The sequence below is a fragment of the Piliocolobus tephrosceles genome, chromosome 9 (genome assembly GCF_002776525.5).
Source record: "Piliocolobus tephrosceles isolate RC106 chromosome 9, ASM277652v3, whole genome shotgun sequence".
NCBI lineage: Eukaryota > Metazoa > Chordata > Mammalia > Primates > Cercopithecidae > Piliocolobus > Piliocolobus tephrosceles.
The window spans coordinates 37,797,524-37,821,634 of NC_045442.1; the positions used below are offsets into that span (position 1 = coordinate 37,797,524).

The following is a 24,111-nucleotide window of genomic DNA, read 5'->3' on the forward strand; positions in this document are numbered from 1 at the left end:
GTACCAATCTTATCTTTCACCTAAAATCCCATAGTTACAGAAAAAACATATGTCTGTCTTTATCCACATCCATTGCCATCACATCCATATCTATATAAACATATTGATAACTATCTTTACAGATAAGTGCATAATGTAGGAAAACAAGAAGAATAAAATCAAGAGAACAAGAGATACTACAGAAGGTATAAAACAGAGTAACATCCATAGAGCAACAGAATAGGAGGAAACTAGGCCCTAAAACACATAAAGGAGAAGTCTGTCACAGCTGGGGGTATTTTGTGGGAACTTCAAGACTAGAGTCAATTGACATAAACTTTTACTGGAAGACATATGAGAAGACCTAAACATAGGAAAACAAACTATATTCCTGGAAGAGGAAACCCAATTTTTATGAGGATCAACTTTCTTTGAAAATTAATGTAACAATACAACACAATCACAATAAAGATGGTAACAGGGTTTTAAAAATAGAAGGTGACAAGCTAATTCTAAGGTTCATATGGAAGATAAAATCTATGGGGCATCCAAAAACATTCTAGAAAAGAACAACAATGAGGAGGTACTTGTGCTATGACATATAATTTAATAATTAAATATGGTAATGAAACAGTATGGAACTAGACTATACTAGGCCTCAAGCAAATCTATATGTTAATAAATATGTGCAGCTGGTATAGGATAAAGTTAGTATTTTAAATCAATAGAGAAATAAATGATGGTATTTGGATATTAGGCTGATCTTTTGGGAGAAAGAGTGGAGTTGGAGCCCAGTCTCACCTGAGACACAGATATAAACTCTAGATAGAAAAGGCTGGAAATTATACACACATATGCCCTTTGACACACACACACAGATATACTCACACATCCATATGTATACACATATACAAACACATATATAACATACACCACAAGGATATATAAAAGGAAGTCTTTATAATTTTGGTCTGTCAGACACTATTCATTGCCCTTAAAGGATCATTTTTCTTGGTTGGCAGAACACCAATTTTGTTCAATTGCTCAACCATTTTCCATGTGTTTTTTAGGTAAACTGATTAGTGCAGCTATTTGCAGCAATTTCATTCTTGCCAATGAATGATTTAGGCATGATCATGCAAAATAATTCTAGTCAATGAGATATTAGGGGAAATCTGCTGCAGGACAGGAGCGAGATTGGAGAAGGCTCTCAACGTGAGACACTGTGCTGCATATCATGTGTCTGACCAGCATGGCTTGAACTGGAGCAACCACTTGGTTAGCTTCCATGAGTGGAGCTAACCCCAAGTCGACTTGCTGAAGATGAAGAGAAGGACAGAAAAGGCTAGGGTTGTTGATAATATTGTCGAGACGCCAAATTAACCAAACCTAGAGCTGCCCTAACTTGGACAATATGAGGTAATGCCTTTCCTTATTGTCTGAAGTAACTGAGATGAAGTTTTCCTTGAATTGCAACCAAAAATATGCTAATTGATAAACTTGGGGTAGAGAAGGTCTTAGGAAGCTTAGGAAGCAAACAAAAAAAATCTAAAATTCACAAGGGAAAAGATTAACAGATTCGACCTCGTAAAAATGTAAAATGCTTGCCAAGTTCAGTGGCTCATGCCTGTAATCCCAAAAACTCAGGAAGCTGAGGTAGGAAGATTGCTTGAGGCCAAGATTTCCAGGCCAGCCTGGCAATATAGAAAGACCTCATTTCTTAAAAAATTTTTTTAAATGACCTGGTTGTTGTGGCATGTACCTGTAGTCCCAGCTACTTGGGAGGCTGAGTGACAGCATCACCTGAGCCCAGGAGTTAGAGGCGGAAGTGAGTTATAATTGCACTCTGGGTGACAGAGTGAGACCTTTCTCAAAAAAGAGTTTTTTTTAATTTAAAATGTTTGCTGAAATATATAATAAAGTTTAAATCAAGTAACAGAATAGGACAAAAATATATAAAACATATTTAAAAGATATACTTCTTTTATGGATTTACATCTAGAAAAATATATATATATTATTATTATTACTATTTTTTTATTTTTTATTTTTTTGAGACGGAGTCTCACTCTGTTACCCAGGCTGGAGTGCAGTGGTGCCATCTCTGCTCACTGCAAGCTCCACCTCTCGGGTTCACGCCATTCTCCTGTCTCAACCTCCCGAGTAGCTGGGACTACAGGTGCCTGCCACCACACCAGGCTAATTTTTTGTATTTTTGGTAGAGACGGGATTTCACCATGTTAGCCAGGATGGTCTCGATCTCCTGACCTCGTGATCCACCCGCTTCAGCCTACCAAAGTGCTGGGATTACAGGCATGAGTCACCGTGCCTGGCCTATATATTATTTTTTAACTCGTGAATTAATTAAAGATGAAGCTAGAAAATAATACTGAATATTGGTGAAGTCTCTGGGAAGTGGACTCTGTCCTGCCTTGCCAGTGGAAATTCAAATTGGAAAAACATTTGGGAAAGGCATTTTATCACTTTCTAACAAAGTTTAAACTACATATACCCTTAACTTTGACCAGGCAACTTCACTTCTATGGGTCTATCCTATAGAAGTTTTCATAGATGTGCTCAAATATATAGATACAAGGATAATCACTGCTTCATTATTAATCATAAAGAAATGACCTAAGTGCCATTGAATGGGAGTGATTAAATATGTTAAATATATTGAAATAAACCTATATTATGGACACATATATATATATTATAGTGATACATATAAAGTTTCAAGATAGAGTATTACTTTCAGAAAACCAGCTGGGCATGGTGGTGCACACCTGTAGTCTCACCTACTTGGGAGGCTGAGGTGGGAGGATTGCTGGAGCCCAGGAGTTTGAGTCCAGCCTGGGCAACATAACAAGATGCCGTATCTTAAAAAAAACCAAGTTGCCAAATAATACATATGATAAGATCCAATTTATGTTAAAAACAATCATGGCATACATACATATAGAAATACAGGGAGAAGAGAACTTTAAAGATGTACTTAAAGAGCTAAAGGATGTCCAAACCATGAGGTGTGGAATGAAGTAAGGCTTTCACATCTTGACACTTCTACAATTAATCTTTTCCAGTGTGAATGTATTCCTGTATTATTTGTACAATTTTTTAAAGCTAGAGGGAAAAAGAGCAGAAGTCTGCATAGCTGAGCATCCTTTCTACTCTCTCATACTATCAGCAACATCCCTCTTTGTTCTTTAAGTGGAATTCATACTCATATAAAGGAGCATATTTCAGTTTAAGAATTCCTTGGATGCCAATGACTCTTCCACTACTCTGAATTGGTTTGAAAACACTGGCAACAGGCAAAGCCATACATTTCACACCCAGGGTCTAAATTATCCATGTTTAAGAAATTAATCTTTTGGTGGGAGGCCAATGGACATGCTCTGCACCACCTGGCCTTTTCTTCTCTTCCCCACTGCTCTTCTCCACCTCAGAAGAGAAGATTATGCACACTTCCAACCACATTTCTCTTTTTACAATTTACTGGGAGGTAGAGAAAATATTTATATTCACATAAGAGAATAAATTGAAAACAAGTAAAAATCTGCTAAGAAATTACATTTGGCTCCTAATACAATAATAATACTGAAACATATTGCAAATAATAACCCTGAAAGTTTTTATTTTATGCACAGAGCCATGTATATATACGAAAAATAAACCTAGAGTCCATATATACTTTAATAGATGGTACTCTAATAAACTACAATTGATATTGCTAGATCAGACTTTAAAGATTCTATAATATTGTTGGAAAAAATTCTGTAAAGCAGAGATCTGTAGATCAAATTACTTTTTAAATGACCTGCATTTTAATCTGAGTTGTTTCCTTCATTCATTTAAAAAATGGCCATATTTTACTAAAAGTTAGAATATCCAATACTGATTTTAGAAAATGTTCTGATATTGCTAATGCATGGTGTTCATCTATTAAGTTCTCCCACACAGTTGCTCCATCAAATCAAATAGATTAACTCCTGGCTGGGCATGGTAGCTCACACCTATAATCCCAACATTTAAGGAGGCCAAGGCAGACAAATCTCTTGAGCCCAGGAGTTCAAGAGCAGCCTGGGCAACATGGCAAAAGCCTGTCTCTATGAAAGAGAAAAAAACTTTAGCCAGGTGTGGCAGTGCACAACTGTAGTTCCAGCTACTCAGGAGGCTGAAGTGGGAGGATAGCTTGAGCCTGGGAGGTTGAGGCTGCAGTGAGCCATGATTGAGCCACTATATTGCAGCCTGAATGAGACCTTATCTCAAAAAAAAAAAAAAAAAAAAAAAAAAAAAATCCTGTGGGTTTTAAACTTGTATTTTAAAAAGCAGATATTGGCCGGGTGTGGTGGCTCATACCTGTAATCTCAGCAATTTGGGAGGCCGAGGCAGGCAGATCACCTGAGGTCAGAAGTTCAAGACCAGCCTGGCCAACATGGCAAAACCCCATCTCTACTAAAAACACAAAAATTAGCCATGCATGTCGTGGGCACCTGTAGTCCCAGCTACTCGGGAGGCTGAGGCAAGAGAATCGCTTGAATTCGGGAGGCAGAGGTTGCAGTGAGCCAAGATCGCGCCACCGCACTCTAGCCTGGGCGACAGAGCAAGACTCCGTCTCAAAAAGAAAAATACAAAAGCAGATATTTATGAAGGTTCATAACAGATATTTATGAAGGTTCATAATTAGTTCATGTCCAGTTTATTGAAATGGCTTTGTGTCTCCATCAGGACTGAATGTTTCATTAAATATCTTATGGGTATTTGATTTCAAACGTATTCATTAATTGAATGAGACATACTACCAAAATACCTTTCCCAAGAGAACACTAGTCAACAAAATGCTCATATATCAGAAACCTAGCAGAGAGTTTAAATGAGGCACAAGTTTGTAAAAGTAATTAGTGGGTACTCCTTCTATTTCTCTTCAGACTTCATATAACCCTCATGATGTCATGAGATGACTACTTGGATTAATCAGCTTCAGACCAAGACTCTTCAGGTTTGTTATGAGATTCAAGATTTCTAATATTTTAATTAAAATACTTTATTACAGACTTAAAACAGCCACATGGCTCTTTTCAGTAATAATCATTTCAAATACTCTTCTTGAGTTATAGGACCAAGAATACCATTGATTAGTAAACCATTTGTGGTAAATAAATATCCCATTGGATATATTTAAAGCTTTCTCCCCAGTCAGTCAGTTCCTACAGTTTCTTTTCAGAGAAACTGAAATTGAACCATTGTTCTACTTAAATATTTAGAAAATGTTCTGATAATTTGCTCTGTATGAGGAATTTTTTCTCTTTCAATATTAAATGTTTAGCTTTATAATGAAAGCCATTCTCACCTTCTCATAAAGCAGCTGAGATACATTCTGTTGCTGCCTGTCCTGAAAACATTCATAAAGTTGGAGAAGCCTAGCACATAATACTTGTTCTTGATTGAAGAGATGATGATGGCTGAATTGCAAACCCACAATGTTGAGGTCTAATTGGTATATTTCCCTTGGACCTTCCATTTTGTTCATAAATGAACTTCCCAGGTCATATGTTACTGCCTTTTAAAGAAAAATAAGTGCACGATGTTAATTTGATTCAGTTTCTTTTGAAATTATAAGTAACTTTTCCTTATAAAAGTAACATTTCAATTGAAGGAAAATCAAGAGATATAGAAAAACAAAAAACAATAATTTGATTCTTTTTCCTTAAATTGATTATGACCCTTAATTTCATCAAATATATTTATATTACAACATTTTAATCATCTTGCTATTAACTATTGTCATCCATCTCACTATTGCTGCTGGTGGAGTGGAAGTTGGACTTTCAAGTTATAAAACCAAAAATAATTTCCTATAGAAACACTATGACAAATGGTGTATAGAACCGTGGGCCAGAGTTAAATGAGAATTACTTATTAAAACATTGTTTATAAATGGATACACTGGTGATCCTCTGGGAAATTATCTTCAGGAGACTGGGCCCTCTAAGCAATTCCTATAAGAAAAGCACCTGTTTTTGTACATGAGATTGTCTCCATTTGGATACCAGATTGTCCTTAAATTTCTGAAGTCCGTAGGCCTTAGATCATATGGAATATGATTCATCTGTTTCAGTCCATCTTTTTTTTTTTTTTTTTTTTTTTTGAGACGAGTCTCACTCTGTCACCAGGCTGGAATGCAGTGTGCAGTGGTGCCATCTTGGCTCACTGCAACCTCCACCTCCCGGGTTCAAATGATTCTCCTGCCTCAGCATAGGCGCATGCCACCACACCCAGCTAATGTTTGTGTTTTTAGTAGAGATGGTGTTTCACCATGTTGGCCAGGATGGTCTTGATCTCCTGACCTCGTGATCCACCCACCTTGGCCTCCCAAAGTGCTGGGATTACAAGTGTGAGCCACCACACCTGACCACCTTTTTTTTTTGGAAAAGCAAGTTTATTAAGAAAGTAAAGGAATACGCTGAGTGTGGTGGCTGACACTTGTGTAATCCCAGCACTTTGGGAGACTGAGGCAGGTGGGTCACCTGAGGTCAGGAGTTCAAGACCAGCCTGGCCAACACAGCAAAACCCTGTCTCTACTAAAACTACAAAAATTAACCGGACGTGGTGGTGGGTGCCTGTAATCCCAGCTACTCGGGAGGCTGAGGCAGGAGAATTGCTAGAACCCGGGAGGCGGAGGTTGCAGTGAGCCGAGATCGTACCATTGTACTCTAGCCTGGGTGACAGCGTGAGACTCTGTCTCAAAAAAAAAAAAAAAAAAAAAATATATATATATATATATATATATATACACACATATATTTAGTCCACTATTTTGAATTTATACACATTTGAATATGCATGTGTTCAATATGATTGGTTTTCACTAATGCAATTTACAAGGGTTGGTGAGTTACTTAGCATATGCAGCCTGATTCATCAATGCCTAGCCACTCCTGATAAAAGCCATGAATGCATCAACCCAAATAGGAGCACACTGAGCCCACTCTCTGGATAAGTCTGGTGTAATATGATATACTCTTCAGTCTGTGCCATTGCTATTACACCTAATGTTGTCTCACCCCTAACCTGGTGTGGCAGACCCAATGCTCCTCAAGGACTGAAAGCCATCTGTACGGTGCTCAAATCTCTGCCTCCTTATTTTTTCCTGAGTTAGGAACTTTGCTTCCTCCTTACTGGGTTTCAGGGAGGCAGACAAACAGCAATAAAGCTTGTTTATGGCTGGTAAGTTTGTTCTGTATGTAAGAGCCAACCCATAAAAGGGGAAACCTGCTCTTGATTTCGCCTGAGAGATTTAGGCAATAGGTAATAAGTTGGTAAATTTGGCCATTAAACAGGAAAGAAAACACCAAGGAAAAATCATTTTTGGTTTAAAACAACTAAATTGTAAATGAACTTCTGAAAATTAAAGTTCCTAAGCTAGAGAATCCTGTCTTGTTAAGCAGATCCAGCACTGGTTGAATAACTGTGTTGCTCAGTTGCTTTGGGTTTCTAATGGAGTGACACAAGCCTCTGCCCTTGGTCCTGGCCTCTTCAGCACCTGCTGACTACAGTGCTAAGAAGCTACAGGAGGGTAAATGAGGTGGTGGAATATCTAGCAACAACCAAAGGAGGCAATTTAGACTGGAGAGCAAAAACTAAAGGTGGAAGTGACTGTAGGCTTCAAACATTTGAGGAGCTGGCACACAGATGAAGTACTTTATGTGTTCCCTATGGCCAAACAAGGTCAAATAAGTAGAAGTGACCTGGAGACAGACTTTAACAACAGAAAACAAAGAACAATTAGAATTGTCCGCTGGGCACGGTGGCTCACGCCTATAATCCTAGCACTTAGGGAGGCTGGACGGGCAGATCTTCTGAGGTCAAGAGTTCGAGACCAGCCTGGCCGATATGGCAAAACCCCATCTCTACTAAAAGTACAAAAATTAGCCAGGTGTGGTGGTGCACACCTGTAATCCCAGCTACTCAGGAGGCTGAGGCAGGAGAATCACTCGAACCTGGGAGGTAGAGGTTGCAGTGAGCTGAGACTGTGCCATTGCACTCCAGCCTGGGCAAAAAGAGTGAAACTCCGTTAAAAAAAAAAAAAAAAAAAAAAAAAGTCCAACATTAGAATGAATTCTTTTGAGAGGCAGCAAACTCCCTGACACATTGGTTAAAAGCAGCCCTTGACCGAGTGGGTTAAGTAGGCTTCTAGAACTAGGTAAGTGTGTTATACCAAAAGCATAAAGATTTGGGCAGCAATGAATCAAAGGCTACATAAAAGCACAAAAACATCCAAGCTGGCTGACATATATAAAATCTACATAAATATATAAAAAGAATGCTAGAAATGGGAGCAGAGGGAAGGCCATAGTCAAATCAGATGAAACTAATCAGCAAATAGCAGGCAAATAGGGTACCTGAGATAGTAGGGGTACAACAAGCTGTTAAAGTACCTGGCAGAGGCAGCAGCAAAGACAGGACTCTGATATGCATACAACTGTTATATCTACCTTGGTTGCCCTTATATTTATTCTGGAGAGAGACTATAGATCAGCTTTTCCTTCAAGGCTGGCTGGGCAACACGAAAAATGTGAAGAAGATAGAAGAGAAAGGCAGGTAGAGGCATTTGTCTGACACAAAATCTAGAACATGATCTGTTAAGGATGCTACTGTCTTAGTCAATTTGTTCTGCTATAACAGAGTACCTGAGACTAGGTAAATTATAAAGAACAGAAATTTCTCTCTCAGTTCTGGAGGCTGGGAAGTCCCAGATTAAGACACCACATCTCATGTCTAGTGTGGACCTTTTAGCTGTGTCTGCTGGAAGGGAGGAATGCTGTGTCCTCACCTGGCAGATGGTGGAAGGGCAAAAGCCCCTTTATAAGGGCACCTAATCCCATTGACAATGGCGGAGGGGCCTTAGTTGGCCTAATCATCTCTTATAGGTCCTACCTCTTAATGCTATCATATTGAAAAAATCTGAATTTTAGAGGAGACACATTCAAATCCCAGCAGCTGCAAGAATGGATTTTAAAACTCAATTTAGACAATGAGATGACCTTTACATTTTTTCCAAATTATAGCAGTCCATGAAATACTGTAATTGTGCTTGGATGAAGCTAGAACAGATGCACTAAAAGAAAGTTACTTGTTCAGCCCAGTGGTTTCCAACTTGGGATTCTAGTTTATTACAAAGGTTAACCTGAATGGTGGTTAATATTTCTGCAATAATTGTAAATTATGCATTTACTTTTTATGATGCATTTGTTCATTTATTTATTCATTCAACAAATTGTTGTTGTTTCAAAGGCCTCTCTCCTAAAAGCAATGATCCCAGATAATTACACCAAAATATATCTGCTATATCCGGAGCAAAATTTAGATAAAATGCATTGTCACTATAAAGTCTAGAAATTATGCTACATAATATCAAAGAATAAGATAAATAGCAGGGCTTTTCCCTCCTCTTTTATTCTTTTATGTTTTTATATTTTAATGGTGATAGATTCTTTTATAGTAAACCAACTGGGAAAATACATGAAGATATTGTAATGTTTGGTATGGTGGTGCCATTTATAAAATCTTGACAACTGTGTTCCACTGTGAATTAGGATGGGGCAGAGATATTGTTAGTCTCTCATGGTATGATAAGCACCTTGTAGGAAATAACATTTTCTAAGATTATGTCAGTGAAGTTCTTCTGCCAGTCTTTATCTTCTAAATTATATTAGGACCCTAAAAGCATAGAGTGACTGAGGTGATGAGTTCTATTACAAATAATATAAGCATTCACTCAATGCTAGGTCTTTGGGTAGGTGTTAGTAATAAATTATAAAACAAGCCGACAATAAAACAAAACAAAAACCCTGCCCTGCTTGCAGTCAAGCAGAGAAAATGCTAGGTAAACAGAAAATATAGATACAGACTGAGCCTTAACAAAACTGTAATTCAGTCTTTAAATCAGTTAAGTCCCTGGTTGGATGAAGATGATCATCCTCACTCAACACGCTTAACAAAGCAAAGGATAGAACATTTCTGGTGGAAGATAACATCATCTAGGGCTTCTATAATTTTTCATATATAATAATGTAGAATACAATTTTTTAAATCACCTGTCATAATAAGAGGCAAGGCTAAATGAGCAAAACCAAGAGCAAAAATAGATAATAAAAAGATTCATAATGATCCAAATATTGGAGTTACTAGATATGAATTTAAAGTAGCTATTATTACTGTATTAAAAATAGAAGCGAAAACCCTTAACTAAATACATCTCAAGAAAATTAGAATATTTACAGAAGAATTAAATATCGAATGAACACTTTCAAGCAAAAAATGTATTGAAAATATGTAAAATTAAGAAGTCAGCAGATGGGCTGGTCTGAAAATATGGTGGCAGTACAGTTTTAGATCTTCCCAAATTCCTATATTAAAAGAGGCAGAGCAACTAGACAGCAAAACCAAAAATCCACAGACAAGATTTATAACGGAAGTAGTTCTCAAGAAATGCCTCATGAAACCCAAAACACAAGTCAGTGAAGACAAATCATCAATATTCAGAAGGTCTGAATAGCATTGGCAATTGTGTGGGAGACAGCAGAGAGAAGCAATGGAACATCTGATAGACCTGACAAGAGTCTGAAAGAGCCAACAGAAATGCACCAGAAAGTACAGGAGGCCAACTTAAAAACAGTGGCCAAAACTGGAACAGGTTTTGTCTACTCCAACTGTGGATGGTTGGGTTAAGCACTGAAGGAGCTGCAGGAATCTAGCTCCCAGGAATTTTCAGAATGAGGCTTCACACTGAATAGAAACTACTGGGAGTGAAATCGAAACTAAGAAGTAGGGGACCACAGGAATTAAGGAAAGAGGAGGTTCAGAAAAAATCTGGGGAAGGGAATAGAGCCAAGACATTACAGAAATCTAGCCACAATATATTTTAACACGACACAAAAATAACAGGTCTGTGAAAATAGAAAAGTTATTTGAACTGAGACTTTTTATAAAAGTTTTAGGACAAATAATTTTATATAAAACTAAGCAGTAGAAAGCGATCAACATTAAATCCATCAAAGTTTCTATAAGAAAAAAGAATAAACAGCAAAATAACAGCCTACAGGCAATCAAAGCACACCAGAAGGGTATCCAAAACCAAATATAAATAGAAATGTGGTTTTCACAGTGAGCTGAATTTATATGGAAGTTATATGACATTTAAAACATAAATCAGAATTAAACTCAGAAATTAGGTGAAAGAAAATGGCAAAAAAATTTAAAATTTAGAAATTAAGCTATACTAGAAAGAACACAAGGGCAAATAAACACCACTAAATCTTTTCCTTAAGGTGAAGAAGGGGACATTTTAAACATATGAAAGAAATAAAGAAAGGGAAATAAATCATTGGGTGGATTTAACTGTAGATAAAATATGGCAGAAAACTATATAAGTGAATGGTAAGACACGTCAGTAGAATATATGCAAATTAAAATTCAGAGAGAAAAAATAATTTTTTAAAAAGCAAAAGTAGAAGACAAATTAGAGAAAATATAAAATCTGAATGGTCCTATTTTTTGTGGTAAAAATTACAAAGCATGAGATCTCCCCTCAACAAATGTTTAAGTTTACAGTACTATTAACTATAAGCACAATGTTGTGCCACAGATCCCTAGGGCTTTTTCATCTTGCATGACTGAAACTCTATACCCTTTGAACAGCAACTCCCTATTTCTCTCTCCCCAAATCCCCTGGCAATCACCATTCTACCTTCTGCTTCTATGAAGCTGAACTACTTTGGATACCTCATATAAGCAGAATCATGCAGAATTTGTTCTTCTGTGATTGACTTATTTCATTTAGTATAACATCTTCAAGTTTCATCCATGTTTTAGCATATGACAAGATTCATTATTTATGGCTACATACACCACGTTTTCTTTATTGAACTGTCAATGAACAGCTAGGTTGTTTCCACCTCTTGGCTATTGTGAATAACGCTGCAATGAACATAGGAATGCAAATTATCACTTCAAAATCTTAAATTCAATTTTTCTGAATAAATACCCAGAAGTGAGATTGTTGGATCATATTACAGTTCTATTTTAAATTTGCAGAGGAACTCCATACTATTTTCCATAGTGGTTGCACCATTTTACATTCCCACCAATAGTGTACAAGGGTTCTAATTTCTCCACATTGTTGCCAACACTTGTTATTTTCAGGGGATTTTTAAAAAATAATGACCATCCTAACAGGTGAGAGGTGGTATCTTCTTGTGGTTTTGATTTGCATTTCTCTGACAATTAGTGATGTTAGGCATGTTTTATATGTCTGTTGGCCATTTGTATGCATCTTTGGTTTTTTTGGAGAAATGTCTATTTGAGTCTTTTACCAATTTTTTAATTTGGTTGTTTTCCTGTTACTGAGTTCAATAAGTTCCTTATATATTTTGGATTTCAACCTCTTATCAGATGTATGGTCTGCAAATATTTTCTCCCATTCCATAGGTTGCCTTCTGTCTCTGGTGATCATTTCCTTTACTGCAACAGATGCATTTTAGTTTGTTGTAGTCTCACTTCTCTATTTTTGTTTTGTTGCCTATGCTTTTGGTGTCATATCCAGGAAACCACTGCCAAGAACGATGTTATAAAGGCTTTCCTCCATGTTTTCATCTAGGAGTTTTATAGTTTCAGGTCTTGTTTTTAAGTCTTTACTCAATCTTGAGTTGATGTTTGTGTATGATGCAAGATAAGGGTCTGATTTCATTCTTTTGCATGTGGTTATCCAGTCTTCCCAGCACCATTTGTTGAAGAGACTATCCTTTCCCCATTGTGTAGTCATGGCATCCTCTTGAAGATCATTTGCCTGCATATACGTTGAGTTTATTTCTGGGCTCTTCACTCTGTTCCATTGGTCCATATGTCTGTCTTTATGCCAGTACCATCCTGTTTTGATTAATGTAGCTTTGTAATATATTTTGAAGTCAGGAATATAAAGCTTCTACTTTGAAGGTCCTTTGACGTTCCTTATTAATTATTGGATTTTTTTCTATTTCTGTAAAAAAATGTCATTGAGAGTTTGAAATGGATTACTCTAAGTCTGCAGATCACTTTGGGTAATATGGGTATTTTTAACAATATTAAGTCTTCTAACCCATGAACATGGGAGGTCTTTCCATTGACTAGTCCTTTATTTTTAAAGACATAGATGGTCAGCTGACTAATGTCAAAGATGACAATGAATTACAATGAGAAAAGATTTATTGATTTTTTTCCATAAATAGTATTAAGTCAATTGGATATCCATGTGGATAAAATGAAATATGACCCCCTACCTAATGCTATACACAGAAAGTACTTTTCAGATGGGTGGTAACTCTAAATGAGAAAGGTCCAACAATAAACTCTTTAGAATAAAAACAGAAGAATACTTTTGGGACCTGGAGTAAGCACAGTTTCTTAAACAGGATATAAAAGGTGCTAACCCTAAAGAAAAATAAAATGGTAAATTACACTACATTAAAATTAAGAACATCCCATCAAAAAGCACAGGTAAGAGAGTGATATGGTTTGGATCTGTGTCTCCACCCAAATCTCACGTTGAGCTGTAATCCCCAATGTTGGTGGTGGGGCTTGGTGCAAAGTGATTGGATCATGGGGGTGGGTCCTTCATGAATGGTTTAACACCATCCCCTTGGGGTTGTTCTAGTGATAGCGTTCTTATGAGATCTAGTCATTTAAATGTGTGTGGTACCTCCCCTCTTCTCTCTCTTCTTCCTACTCTGGCCTTGTGAAGTGCCAGCTCCCTCTTTGCCCTCCACCATGATTGCAAGTTTCCTGAGGCCTCCCAGAAGTTTATTGAGGCCTCCCCAGAAACCAAGCAGATGCCAGCATCATGCTTCCTGTACAACCTGTAGAATCATGAGCCAATTACACCTCTTTCATTTATAAATTAGCCAGTCTCAGGTATTTCTTTACAGCAGTGTGAGAATGCACTAAAATAGACAGTGAGAAGATTAGCCATAGAGTAGATTATATGAGGGCTCATATCCAGAAATCAACACATCAATAAGAAAAAGCAGACAATCCAATAAGAAAAAAATGGTTAAAAGTCTTAACCAAGCTTTCATAAAAGAGGCTGTCCTAATAGCCAACGGACATGAAAAGGTGTTCAGTTTCACTAGGCATTAGGGAAATGCAGATTAAAACTTCAATGAAATACAGCTTATGTACACCAGAATGGCTATGATTTAAAAGAGAGATATACCAAATGTTGACAGGAATACAAAGCAGCTGAAACTCTCACACACTTCTTAGTTTGTGTATAGTTTGGCACAACCACTTTAGAAAACCATTTGGCACTATATATAAAAACTTAACATTTACAAACCTATAACCCAGCATTTCTACTCTGAGATATTTACCCAACAGAAAATGCATACACATACAGTTATCAGAAGAGGTGCAAATTTTCATGGTAGTGTTATTAGTAATAGCCAAAAACTGGATGGAATTTATATCCATCAATAAAAGAATGGTTAATAAATAAATAAATGTATTTTTCATACTGTGGAGTTCTATACAGCAACAGAAATGAACAAGCTATTGCTGTACACCACAATATAGAGTACCTATTCTATTGTTTCATTTATAAAAAATAGGTAAAACTAACAGACAAGGGTAATGTATAGTGGTAGAAGTTACAATAGTGGTTACCTTGAGTATCATTCATTCATTCATTCATTATTTTTGTAAAATTAGCATCATACATAATTTTGCATTCTGCTTTTTTCACTTCAGATTTTATTTTGGGCATTTCCCCATATCACTGAATATTCCTTGAAACTATAATTTTAAGGGCTATTTAACATTTCATCATGATTTAGACATTATATTAGTAGACTTAGTATCTTTAAAGGATAAATCAACACCACAAAACCACCAGATATAATTGATTTTACAAGAATTTTAAGCATAATTACAAATAAATTGTTGTTGGTTACCTTCCTGTATATGGTCTTAAGTAACGGATTTAAAGGTTCCTTCCTTACGTTTAGTCTGAAATTCCATGACTGTTTAATAGGTGTAGGTAATGACATTATTTCTCCACTTTCTCCAAACCAACATTTTCCCTATCAAAAATATTTAAGTATAGTAATTAAATATTTTGCTAAATAAGTCACATACTAGCCAGTGTTTTAACTTGTTAGCTGGTGCACTTGCCTCTTCTAGTTTAAGCAGGCGATTTTCCATTTTGTTGCAGGCCTTTTTATATATTTCTGGCTTTCTCTGAATATAGAATCCTTCATCTTCTAAAATACGTGGCATCATATCTTTTGGCAGTTTGCGCTGGTTGACCACTTAATAACAACAAAACTTAGATATTACTTTAAAGTCCAAAATATTAAATGGATATTGACCAAATAAGTGGTACAAACGACTATAACACCCTACTACTAAAGTCTAGCAGAAAGCCTCTCTCTCACTTTCTCTTTCTCTCTCTACATATATATATATATATATGCCTATATATGTACATTTTTTCAATGAAGAATGAGTTCTCTTAATCAGTTCCCTTATTTCAGGGAAGTCATGAAAAACAAATATAGAAAAGTTACTGTAATTTTAGATTGGTACTTTTTATTTATCCAGCATACAGAAAAGCTATTATTCCATAACATAATTCATTAATGACTTGAATATTTCACTGGAAAAGAATGTTACCTGGAGAACTACTTGGTACAAAAATATTTGCCTTCTGTTTTTTTATTTGTTCTTGATCATCTTCAAAGTCAGCAGCTTTTACTTTGAGTAAATCTGTCAAAATGAATTCTTTCATAAACTCTTCATCTTCACTCTCAGCAACATTTTGTAAATTAACACCGAGTGAAGAGCATCTGGGATAACTATCTTTTACTGGTCTCTGTTGAATACCAAAAAGGAAAATAAGTTTACATGCTTGTCTCCAATGATTAATATGCATATAAATTAAATGTACTGGAACCTTACTGTGAATTGTGTGTCTGATCCCGCCACCCACAGACCAAGTTCTAGCTGAACTTGTGTTACAATGAAATTTCACTGAACTTAGAACTCATTTAAGGTTTAGTATTATAAAATATGATTTTTCTATAGCCCATCTTTGTAATTCTTCACTGAAAGACTACTGAAATAGCCCTTCCTCCCCTATGGAAAATGTTCTGAGATACTGAACTGTAATATTTCAACTACTGAGAATACACAGTGTAGGGCAGGGTCCAAATATATCAGACCATGTGACCCTAAATCCTTTTTTTCCTCATCATTCAGAAAACAGTACCACCTAAAGTGCTGTCGAGTAGGCATGCTTTTTTCTACAAGGTATTCATGAAAAAAAAAAGAAAGAAGAAAGAAAAGATTCAGCATAGAAGTGCAGCAGAGTGATTATAGTGAAATTCTGATATATGATATATATAAAGGTTATAAACAATTTGAACATAGATGTGGAAACAGATACATTACTAAATATTAAAATGAATATATCATACTCATAAATTTAATATGAGTCTATTCATGAAAGCAAAATCATTATTTTGGATGATTTTTTTCTGTCTAATTTGAAATATACACATACTGAATAACAGAGACAGTGTGTGAGTCACACAAAAATCCCTCGATTCTCAAAAACAAACATTTAGGGTAAATAACAAAATTTTTAAAGTTAATCACAGAATTCCTTTGAATAGAGAATCCTACATTGCCTTGATTAATACTGACAAAGTTAAATAAGTAATGTCATTAAACATCAACTAGGTTCATATAAAATCATATAATCATACCCTCCCTCCTATATCCCTGCCATGAAATCAGGATATTTTATATCCAGAAATCTTTGTGATATCCTTTTCAGAATTCAAATAAAGTATGCCAATATCTAGGAGCAAGGTTTGGGGGATCTCCACATGGGGGTTCTCTTTGAAGATTCCAGTCACAGACTACAAAGGCCTCTTTGCTCCAACTGGAGCTCTCATAACCAAGCTTCCTTTAAAACACCCCTCGTGTGGGCCAGGGCTTTCTACCTGCCTTCAGAGCTAGGGTCTGCCCTGATGGTAGACTATGTTGGGCTGTCATCTTGGACTTCAGCCTAGTTATGACTCTGCGGGTCTGTTTTTTATGAAGCCTACCCAATCTACCTATATTTTTAGCTTGAGACAAGCTGTGATCTTGACCAATACAAGTCCTACCTGCTAAACTGTTTCTCACTTAGTCTGAGTCCAGCTGCTATCCCAGATCACTTTCTTGGTCTTCACTATGCAGCTGACAGCAGAGCAATGTGTGTGCTGTTGGCTATTGTGTGATAGGGAGAATGGGGTCAGAAGATATAAGTCTAGATGGATACAAGTGAGTTTTGTGCAGTACAAAAGGGGTAGTGTCCCTGCCGCTTCTCACAGGAATATGCCTTGTTAACTGTGGTGTGACAAGCAGAACCTTCTGAAAGTAACCCCAGGCTTCACTCTGGGTTGCCCAGATGAGATATTTGGAACCAGGGCTCCCCTTTCTCCCAGCAGGAAGGGACCACACTCAAACTCAGCCTCTTACAAGAAGAATAGCATTCTCCTTTCTGTGATGGGGACAGTAGTCACTAGCTGCAGGGCAGATAGCTTTTCCAAACAACTCCTCTAAACAGCGCACATCTAAACCTTGACTTCCTCATGCCCAAGAAGCCCATTTGCCCCACTCTTTAATCCTACTGACCTAATATCTTTATGCTTGCTCTACAAGAAGGAAAAGTGGCCACAGCCACAGCACCTAGCCCTGGCATATGCTGCCGGGTTGGAGGACCAGAGACAGGGCCTGCTTTTGTTTTTCCAGAAAAGCCTATCCCTTAACCCAAACTGTGGGATGTAGGGAAGTCAGATGACTGATTAAGAGCACAGGAATGTTTGATACCCATTTAATCAATATTCATTCAAATATTCATTGTGTGCCTAATATATTCCAGGAAGAAAATAAACAAATAGACAAAGAACTATATATTAAGTGGTGATAAGTGTTATTAAGAAAAATAAAGCAAGGTAAGAGGATAGAGAATGCTAGACTGGGTAGGTTGGGAGTACTATTTTAGATAGGGTTGTCAGGCATAGCATCTTTAATAAAACGTCATTTGAACAGAAATCCAAAGTTAGTGGGGGACACAGCTTAAGGAAAAGGAAAGAGCTTTCTAGGCAGACACCTCAGCACAAAGGCTTTGAGGCAGGAGCTTGCGGTAAATGAGAAACAGGAAGGAAGGCCATGTGGCTGGTGTCAGACGACAGAGAGGAGAGTAGTGAAAAATAAAAGTCAGAGAGGTACTAAGGGGACCAGGTTATGTAGATTTTGAAGGCCCCTGTAACGACTTTTACTGTAAGTGAGGTAGGAAACCATTAGAAGGTTTGAGCAAAAAAAAAAAAAAAAAGATATTTCTTAAATTTTAACAGGGTCACTCTGATGACTATATGGTATGGAAAATGGACTACAGGGACAATAGTGAATACAGATGGAGGCAGTGGCAATGATTCTGATGAGGGGCTATGGTGAAGTACCAGAGAGGCTGGTGAAAAGTGGGTCCGATTCGGGAATACTTTGAAGGCAGGGCCAACAGCGTTTGTGAGAAATTGGATTTGAAGCATGTGAGTAAAACGAAATCTGAGGATGAGACCAAGGTTCAACTGAGCAACTGGAAAAATGGAATTGTCATTGACGACTGTGATTCTGTTTATATAAAACTGTGTGGCCAGGTGTGGTGGCTCACGCCTGTAATCCCAACACTTTGGGAGGCCGAGGTGGGTGGATCACCTGAGATCAGGAGTTTGAGACCAGCCTGGCCAACACGGCGAAACCCCATCTCTACTAAAAATGCAAAAATTAGCCAGGTGTGGTGGCACACTCCTATAATCCCAGCTACTTGGGAGGCTGAGGCAGGAGAATCACTTGAAGCTGGGAGACAGAGGTTGCAGTGAGCTGAGATCACGCCACTGCACTCCAGCCTGGGTGACAGACTAAGACTCTGTCTCAAAACAAAACAAAACAAAACAAAACAAAAAAACCTCTGGTGGCTGGCAAGATGGCAGAATAGGAACAGCTCTGGTCTGCAGCTCCCAGTAAGACCAATGCAGAAGGCCAGTGATTTCTGCATTTCCAACTGAGGTACCCGGCTCATCTCACTGGGACTTGTTAGACAGTGGGTGCAGCCCACAGAGAGTGAGCAGAAGCAGGGTGGGGCATTGCCTCACCCAGGAAGCATAAGGGGTCAGAGAACTCCCTCCCCTAGCCAAGGGAAGCCGTGAGGGACTGTGCAATGAGGAATGGGCCCAGATACTACACTTTTCCCATGGTCTTCTCAACCTGCAGACCAGGAAATTCCCTCAGGGGCCTACGCCACCAGAGCCCTGGGTTTTTTTTTTTTTTTTTAATTATATTTTAAGTTCTAGGGTATACGTGCACAATGTGCAGGTTTGTTACATATGTATACATGTGCCATGTTGGTGTGCTGCACCCATTAACTCGTCATTTACATTAGGTATATCTCCTAATGCTATCCCTCCCCACTCCCCCAACCCCATGACAGGCCCCAGTGTGTGATGTTCCCCATCCTGTGTCCAAGTGTTCTCATTGTTCAATTCCCACCAATGAGTGAGAACATGCGGTGTTTGGTTTTTTGTCCTTGGGACAGTTTGCTGAGAATGATGGTTTCCAGCTTCATAGATGTCCCTACAAAGGACATGAACTCATCCTTTTTTATGGCTGCATAGTATTCCATGGTGAATATGTGCCACATTTTCTTAATCTAGTCCATCATTGATGGACATTTGGGTTGATTCCAAGTCTTTGCTATTGTGAATAGTGCTGCAATAAAAATACGTGTGCATGTGTCTTTATAGCAGCCTGATTTATAATCCTTTCGGTATATACCCAGTAATTGGATGGCTGGGTCAAATGGTATTTCTAGTTCTAGATCTTTGAGGAATTGCCACACTGTCTTCCACAATGGTTTAAGTAGTTTACAGTCCCACCAACAGTGTAAAAGTGCTCCTATTTCTCCACATCCTCTCCAGCACCTGTTATTTCCTGAATTTTTAATGATCACCATTCTAACTGGTGTGAGATGGTATCTCATTGTGGTTTTGATTTGCGTTTCTCTGATGGCCAGTGATGATGAGCATTTTTTCATGTGTCTGTTGGCTGCATAAATGTCTTCTTTTGAGAAGTGTCTGTTTATATCCTTTGCCCACTTTTAGATGGGGTTATTTTTTTCTTGTAAATTTGATTGAGTTCTTTGTAGATTCTGGATATTAGCCCTTTGATAGATGAGTAGATTGCGTAGATTGCAAAAATTTTCTCCCATTCTGTAGGCTGCCTGTTCACTCTGATGGTAGTTTCTTTTCCTGTGCAGAAGCTCTTCAGTTTAATTAGATCCCATTTGTCAATTTTGGCTTTGTTGCCATTGCTTTTGGTGTTTTAGACATGAAGTCCTTGCCCACGCCTATGTCATGAATGGTATTGCCTAGGTTTTCTTCTAGGATTTTCACGGTTTTAGGTCTAACATTTAAGTCTTCAATCTATCTCGAATTAATTTTTGTATAAGGTGTAAAGAAACGATCCATTTTCAGTTTTCTCCATATGGCTAGCCAGTTTTCCTAGCACCATATATTAAATAGGGAATCGTTTCCCCATTGCTTATTTTTGTCAGGTTTGTCAAAGATCAGATGGTTGTAGATGTGTGGCATTATTTCTGAGGGCTCTGTTCTGTTCCATTGGTCTATCTCTCTGTTTTGGTACCAAAACCACGCTGTTTTGGTTACTGTAGCCTTGTAGTATAGTTTGAAGTCAGGTAGCATGATGCCTCCAGCTTTGTTCTTTTGGCTTAGGATTGTCTTGGCAATGTGGGCTCTTTTTTGGTTCCATATGAACTTTAAAGTAGTTTTTTCCAATTCTGTGAAGGAAGCCATTGGTAGCTTGATGGGGATGGCATTGAATCTATAAATTACCTTAGGCAGTACGGCCATTTTCATGATATTGATTTTTCCTATCCATAAGCATGGAATGTTCTTCCATTTGTTTGTGTCCTATTTTATTTCATTGAGCAGTGGTTTGTAGTTCTCCTTGAAGAGGTCCTTCACATCCCTTGTAAGTTGGATTCCTATGTATTGTATTCTCTTTGAAGCAATTGTGAATGGGAGTTCACTCATGATTTGGCTCTCTGTCTATTATTGGTGTATAAGAATGCTTTGATTTCTGCACATTGATTTCATATCCTGAGACTTCGCTGAAGTTGCTTATCAGCTTAAGGAGATTTTGGGCTGAGACGATGGGGTTTTCTAAATACACAGTCATGTCATCTGCAAGCAGGGACAATTTGACTTCCTCATTTCCTTATTGAATACCCTTTATTCTTTTTCCTGCCTGATTGCCCTGGCCAGAACTTCCAACACTATGTTGAATAGGAGTGGTGAGAGAGGAAATCCCTGTCTTGTGCCAGTTTTCAAAGGGAATGTTTCCAGTTTTTGCCCATTCTGTATGATATTGGCTGTGGGCTTGTCATAAATAGCTCTTATTATTTTGAGACATGTCCCATCAATACCTAATTTATTGAGAGTTTTTAGCATGAAGGGTTGTTGAATTTTGTCAAAGGCCTTTGCTGCATCTATTGAGATAATCATGTGGTTTTTGTCATTGGTTCTGTTTACGTGATGGATTATGTTTATTGGTTTTTGTATGTTGAACCAGCCTTGCATCCCAGGGATGAAGCCCACTTGATCATGGTGGATAAGCTTTTTGATGTGGTGCTTGATTTGGTTTGCCAGTATTTTATTGAGGATTTTTGCATCGATGTTCATCAGGGATATTGGTCTAAAATTCTCTTTTTGTGTGTGTGTCTCTGCCAGGCTTTGGTATCAGGATGATGCTGGCCTCATAAAATGAGTTAGGGAGGATTCCCTCTTTTTGTATTCATTGGAATACTTTCAGAAGGAATGGTACCAGCTCCTCTTCATACCTAGAATTTGGCAGTGAATTCGTCCAGTCCTGGACTTTTTTTGGTTGGTAAGTTATTAATTATTGCCTCAATTTCAGAGCCTGTTATTGGTCTATTCAGGGATTCAACATCCTCCTGGTTTAGTCTTGGGAGGGTGTATGTGTCCAGGAATTTATCCATTTCTTCTAGATTTTCTAGTTGATTTGCATAGAGGTGTTTATAGTATTCTCTGATGGTAGTTTGTATCTCTGTGGTATCAGTGGTGATATCCCCTTTATTTTTTATTGTGTCTATTTGATTCTTCTCTCTTTTCTTCTTTATTAGTCTTAGCAGTCTATCAATTCTGTTGATCTTTTCAAAAAACCAGCTCCTGGATTCATTGATTTTTTTGAAGGGTTTTTTGTGTCTCTATCTCCTTCAGTTCTGCTCTGATCTTAGTTATTACTTGCCTTCTGCTAGCTTTTGAACGTGTTTCCTCTTGCTTCTTTTGTTCTTTTAATTGTGATGTTAGGGTGTCAATTTTAGATCTTTTGTGCTTTCTCTTCTGGGCATTTAGTACTATAAATTTCCCTCTACACACTGCTTTAAATGTGTCCCAGAGATTCTGGTATGTTGTGTCTTTGTTGTCATTGGTTTTTGACTTCATTTCGTTATTTACCCAGTAGTCATCCAGGAGCAGGTTGTTCAGTTTCCATGTAGTTGAGCGGTTTTGAGTGGGTTTCTTAATCCTGAGTTCTAGTTTGGTTGCACTGTGGTCTGAGAGACAGTTTGTTGTAATCTCTGTTCTTTTACATTTGCTGAGGAGTGCTTTATTTCCAACTATGTGATCAATTTTAGAATAAGTGCGAGGGCCCTGGGTTTCAACAAAAACTGGGCGGCTGTTTGGGCAAACACTGAGCTAGCTGCAGGAGGTTTTTTTTTTTTTTTTTTTTTTTCCATACCCCAGTGGTGCCTGGAACACCAGCAAGACAGAACCATTCACTCCCCCTGGAAAGGGGGCTGAAGCCAGGGAGCATGCAGTCTAGCTTCGCGGATCCCATCCTGACAGAGCCCAGCAAGCTAAGATCAACTGGCTTGAAATTCTCACTGCCAGCACAGCAGTCTGAAGTCAACCTGGGACACTGAAGCTTGGTGGGGAAAGGGGTGCCCACCATTACTGACGCTTGAGTAGGTGGGTTTTTCCCTTACAGTGTAAACAAAGCCACGGGGAAGTTCAAACTGGGTGGAGCCCACCGCAGCTTGGCAAAGCTGCTGTAGTCAAACTGCCTCTCTAGACTCCTCCTCCCTGGGCAGGGCATCTCTGAAAGAAAGGCAGTAGCCCCAGTCAGGGGCTTATAGATAAAACTCCCATCTCCTGGGACAGAGCACCTGGGGCAGCTGTGGGCACAGCTTCAGCAGACTTAAACATTCCGGCCTGCCAGTCCTGAAGACAGCAGCAGATCTCCCAGCACAGTGCGCGAGCTCTGCTAAGGGACAGACTCCCTCCTCAAGTGGTTCCCTGATGGCTGTGTCTCCTGACTGGGAGACACCTCCCAGCAGGGATCGACAGACACCTCATCCAGGAGAGCTCCAGATGGCATGGCATCTGGTGGGTGCCCCTCTGGGATGAAGCTTCTAGAAGAAGCAATAGGTAGCAATCTTTGCTGTTCTGTAGCCTTCGCTGGTGGTACCCAGGCAATCAGGGTCTGAAGTGGACCTCCAGCAAACTCCAGCAGACCTGCAGCAGAGGGGTCTCTTACAAGGAGAACTAACAAACAGAAAGGAATAGCATCAACATCAACAAAAAGGACGTCCACACAGAAACCCCGTCCGAAGGTCACCAACATCAAAGACCAAAGGTAGATAAATCCATGAAGATGAGGAAAAAACAGCAGAAAAAGGCGGAAAATTTCAAAAACCAGAATGCCTGTTTTCCTCCAAAGGATCACAACTCCTCACCAGCAAGGGAACAAAACTGGACAGAGAATAAGTTTGATGAATTGACAGAAGTAGGCTTCAGAAGGTGGGTAATAACAAACTCCTCTGAGCTAAAGGCGCATGTTCTAACCCAATGCAAGGAAGCTAAGAACCTTGAAAAAAAGTTAGAGGAATTGCTAACTAGAACAATCAGTTTAAAGAAGAACATAAATGACCTGATGGAGCTGAAAAACACAGCA

At 38.3% G+C, this 24,111-nt stretch overlaps 1 protein-coding gene across 1 annotated transcript in view; it reads right to left on the reverse strand.

Moving 5' to 3' along the window:
• The window catches only part of CC2D2B (coiled-coil and C2 domain containing 2B), a 113,712-nt gene that overhangs the window by 78,245 nt on the left and 11,356 nt on the right, over positions 1-24,111 (reverse strand). The window contains 4 exon segments of the mRNA XM_023206253.2: positions 5,333-5,542; positions 14,967-15,095; positions 15,187-15,323; positions 15,688-15,886. Coding sequence (XP_023062021.2) covers positions 5,333-5,542; positions 14,967-15,095; positions 15,187-15,323; positions 15,688-15,886 — 675 coding nt within the window.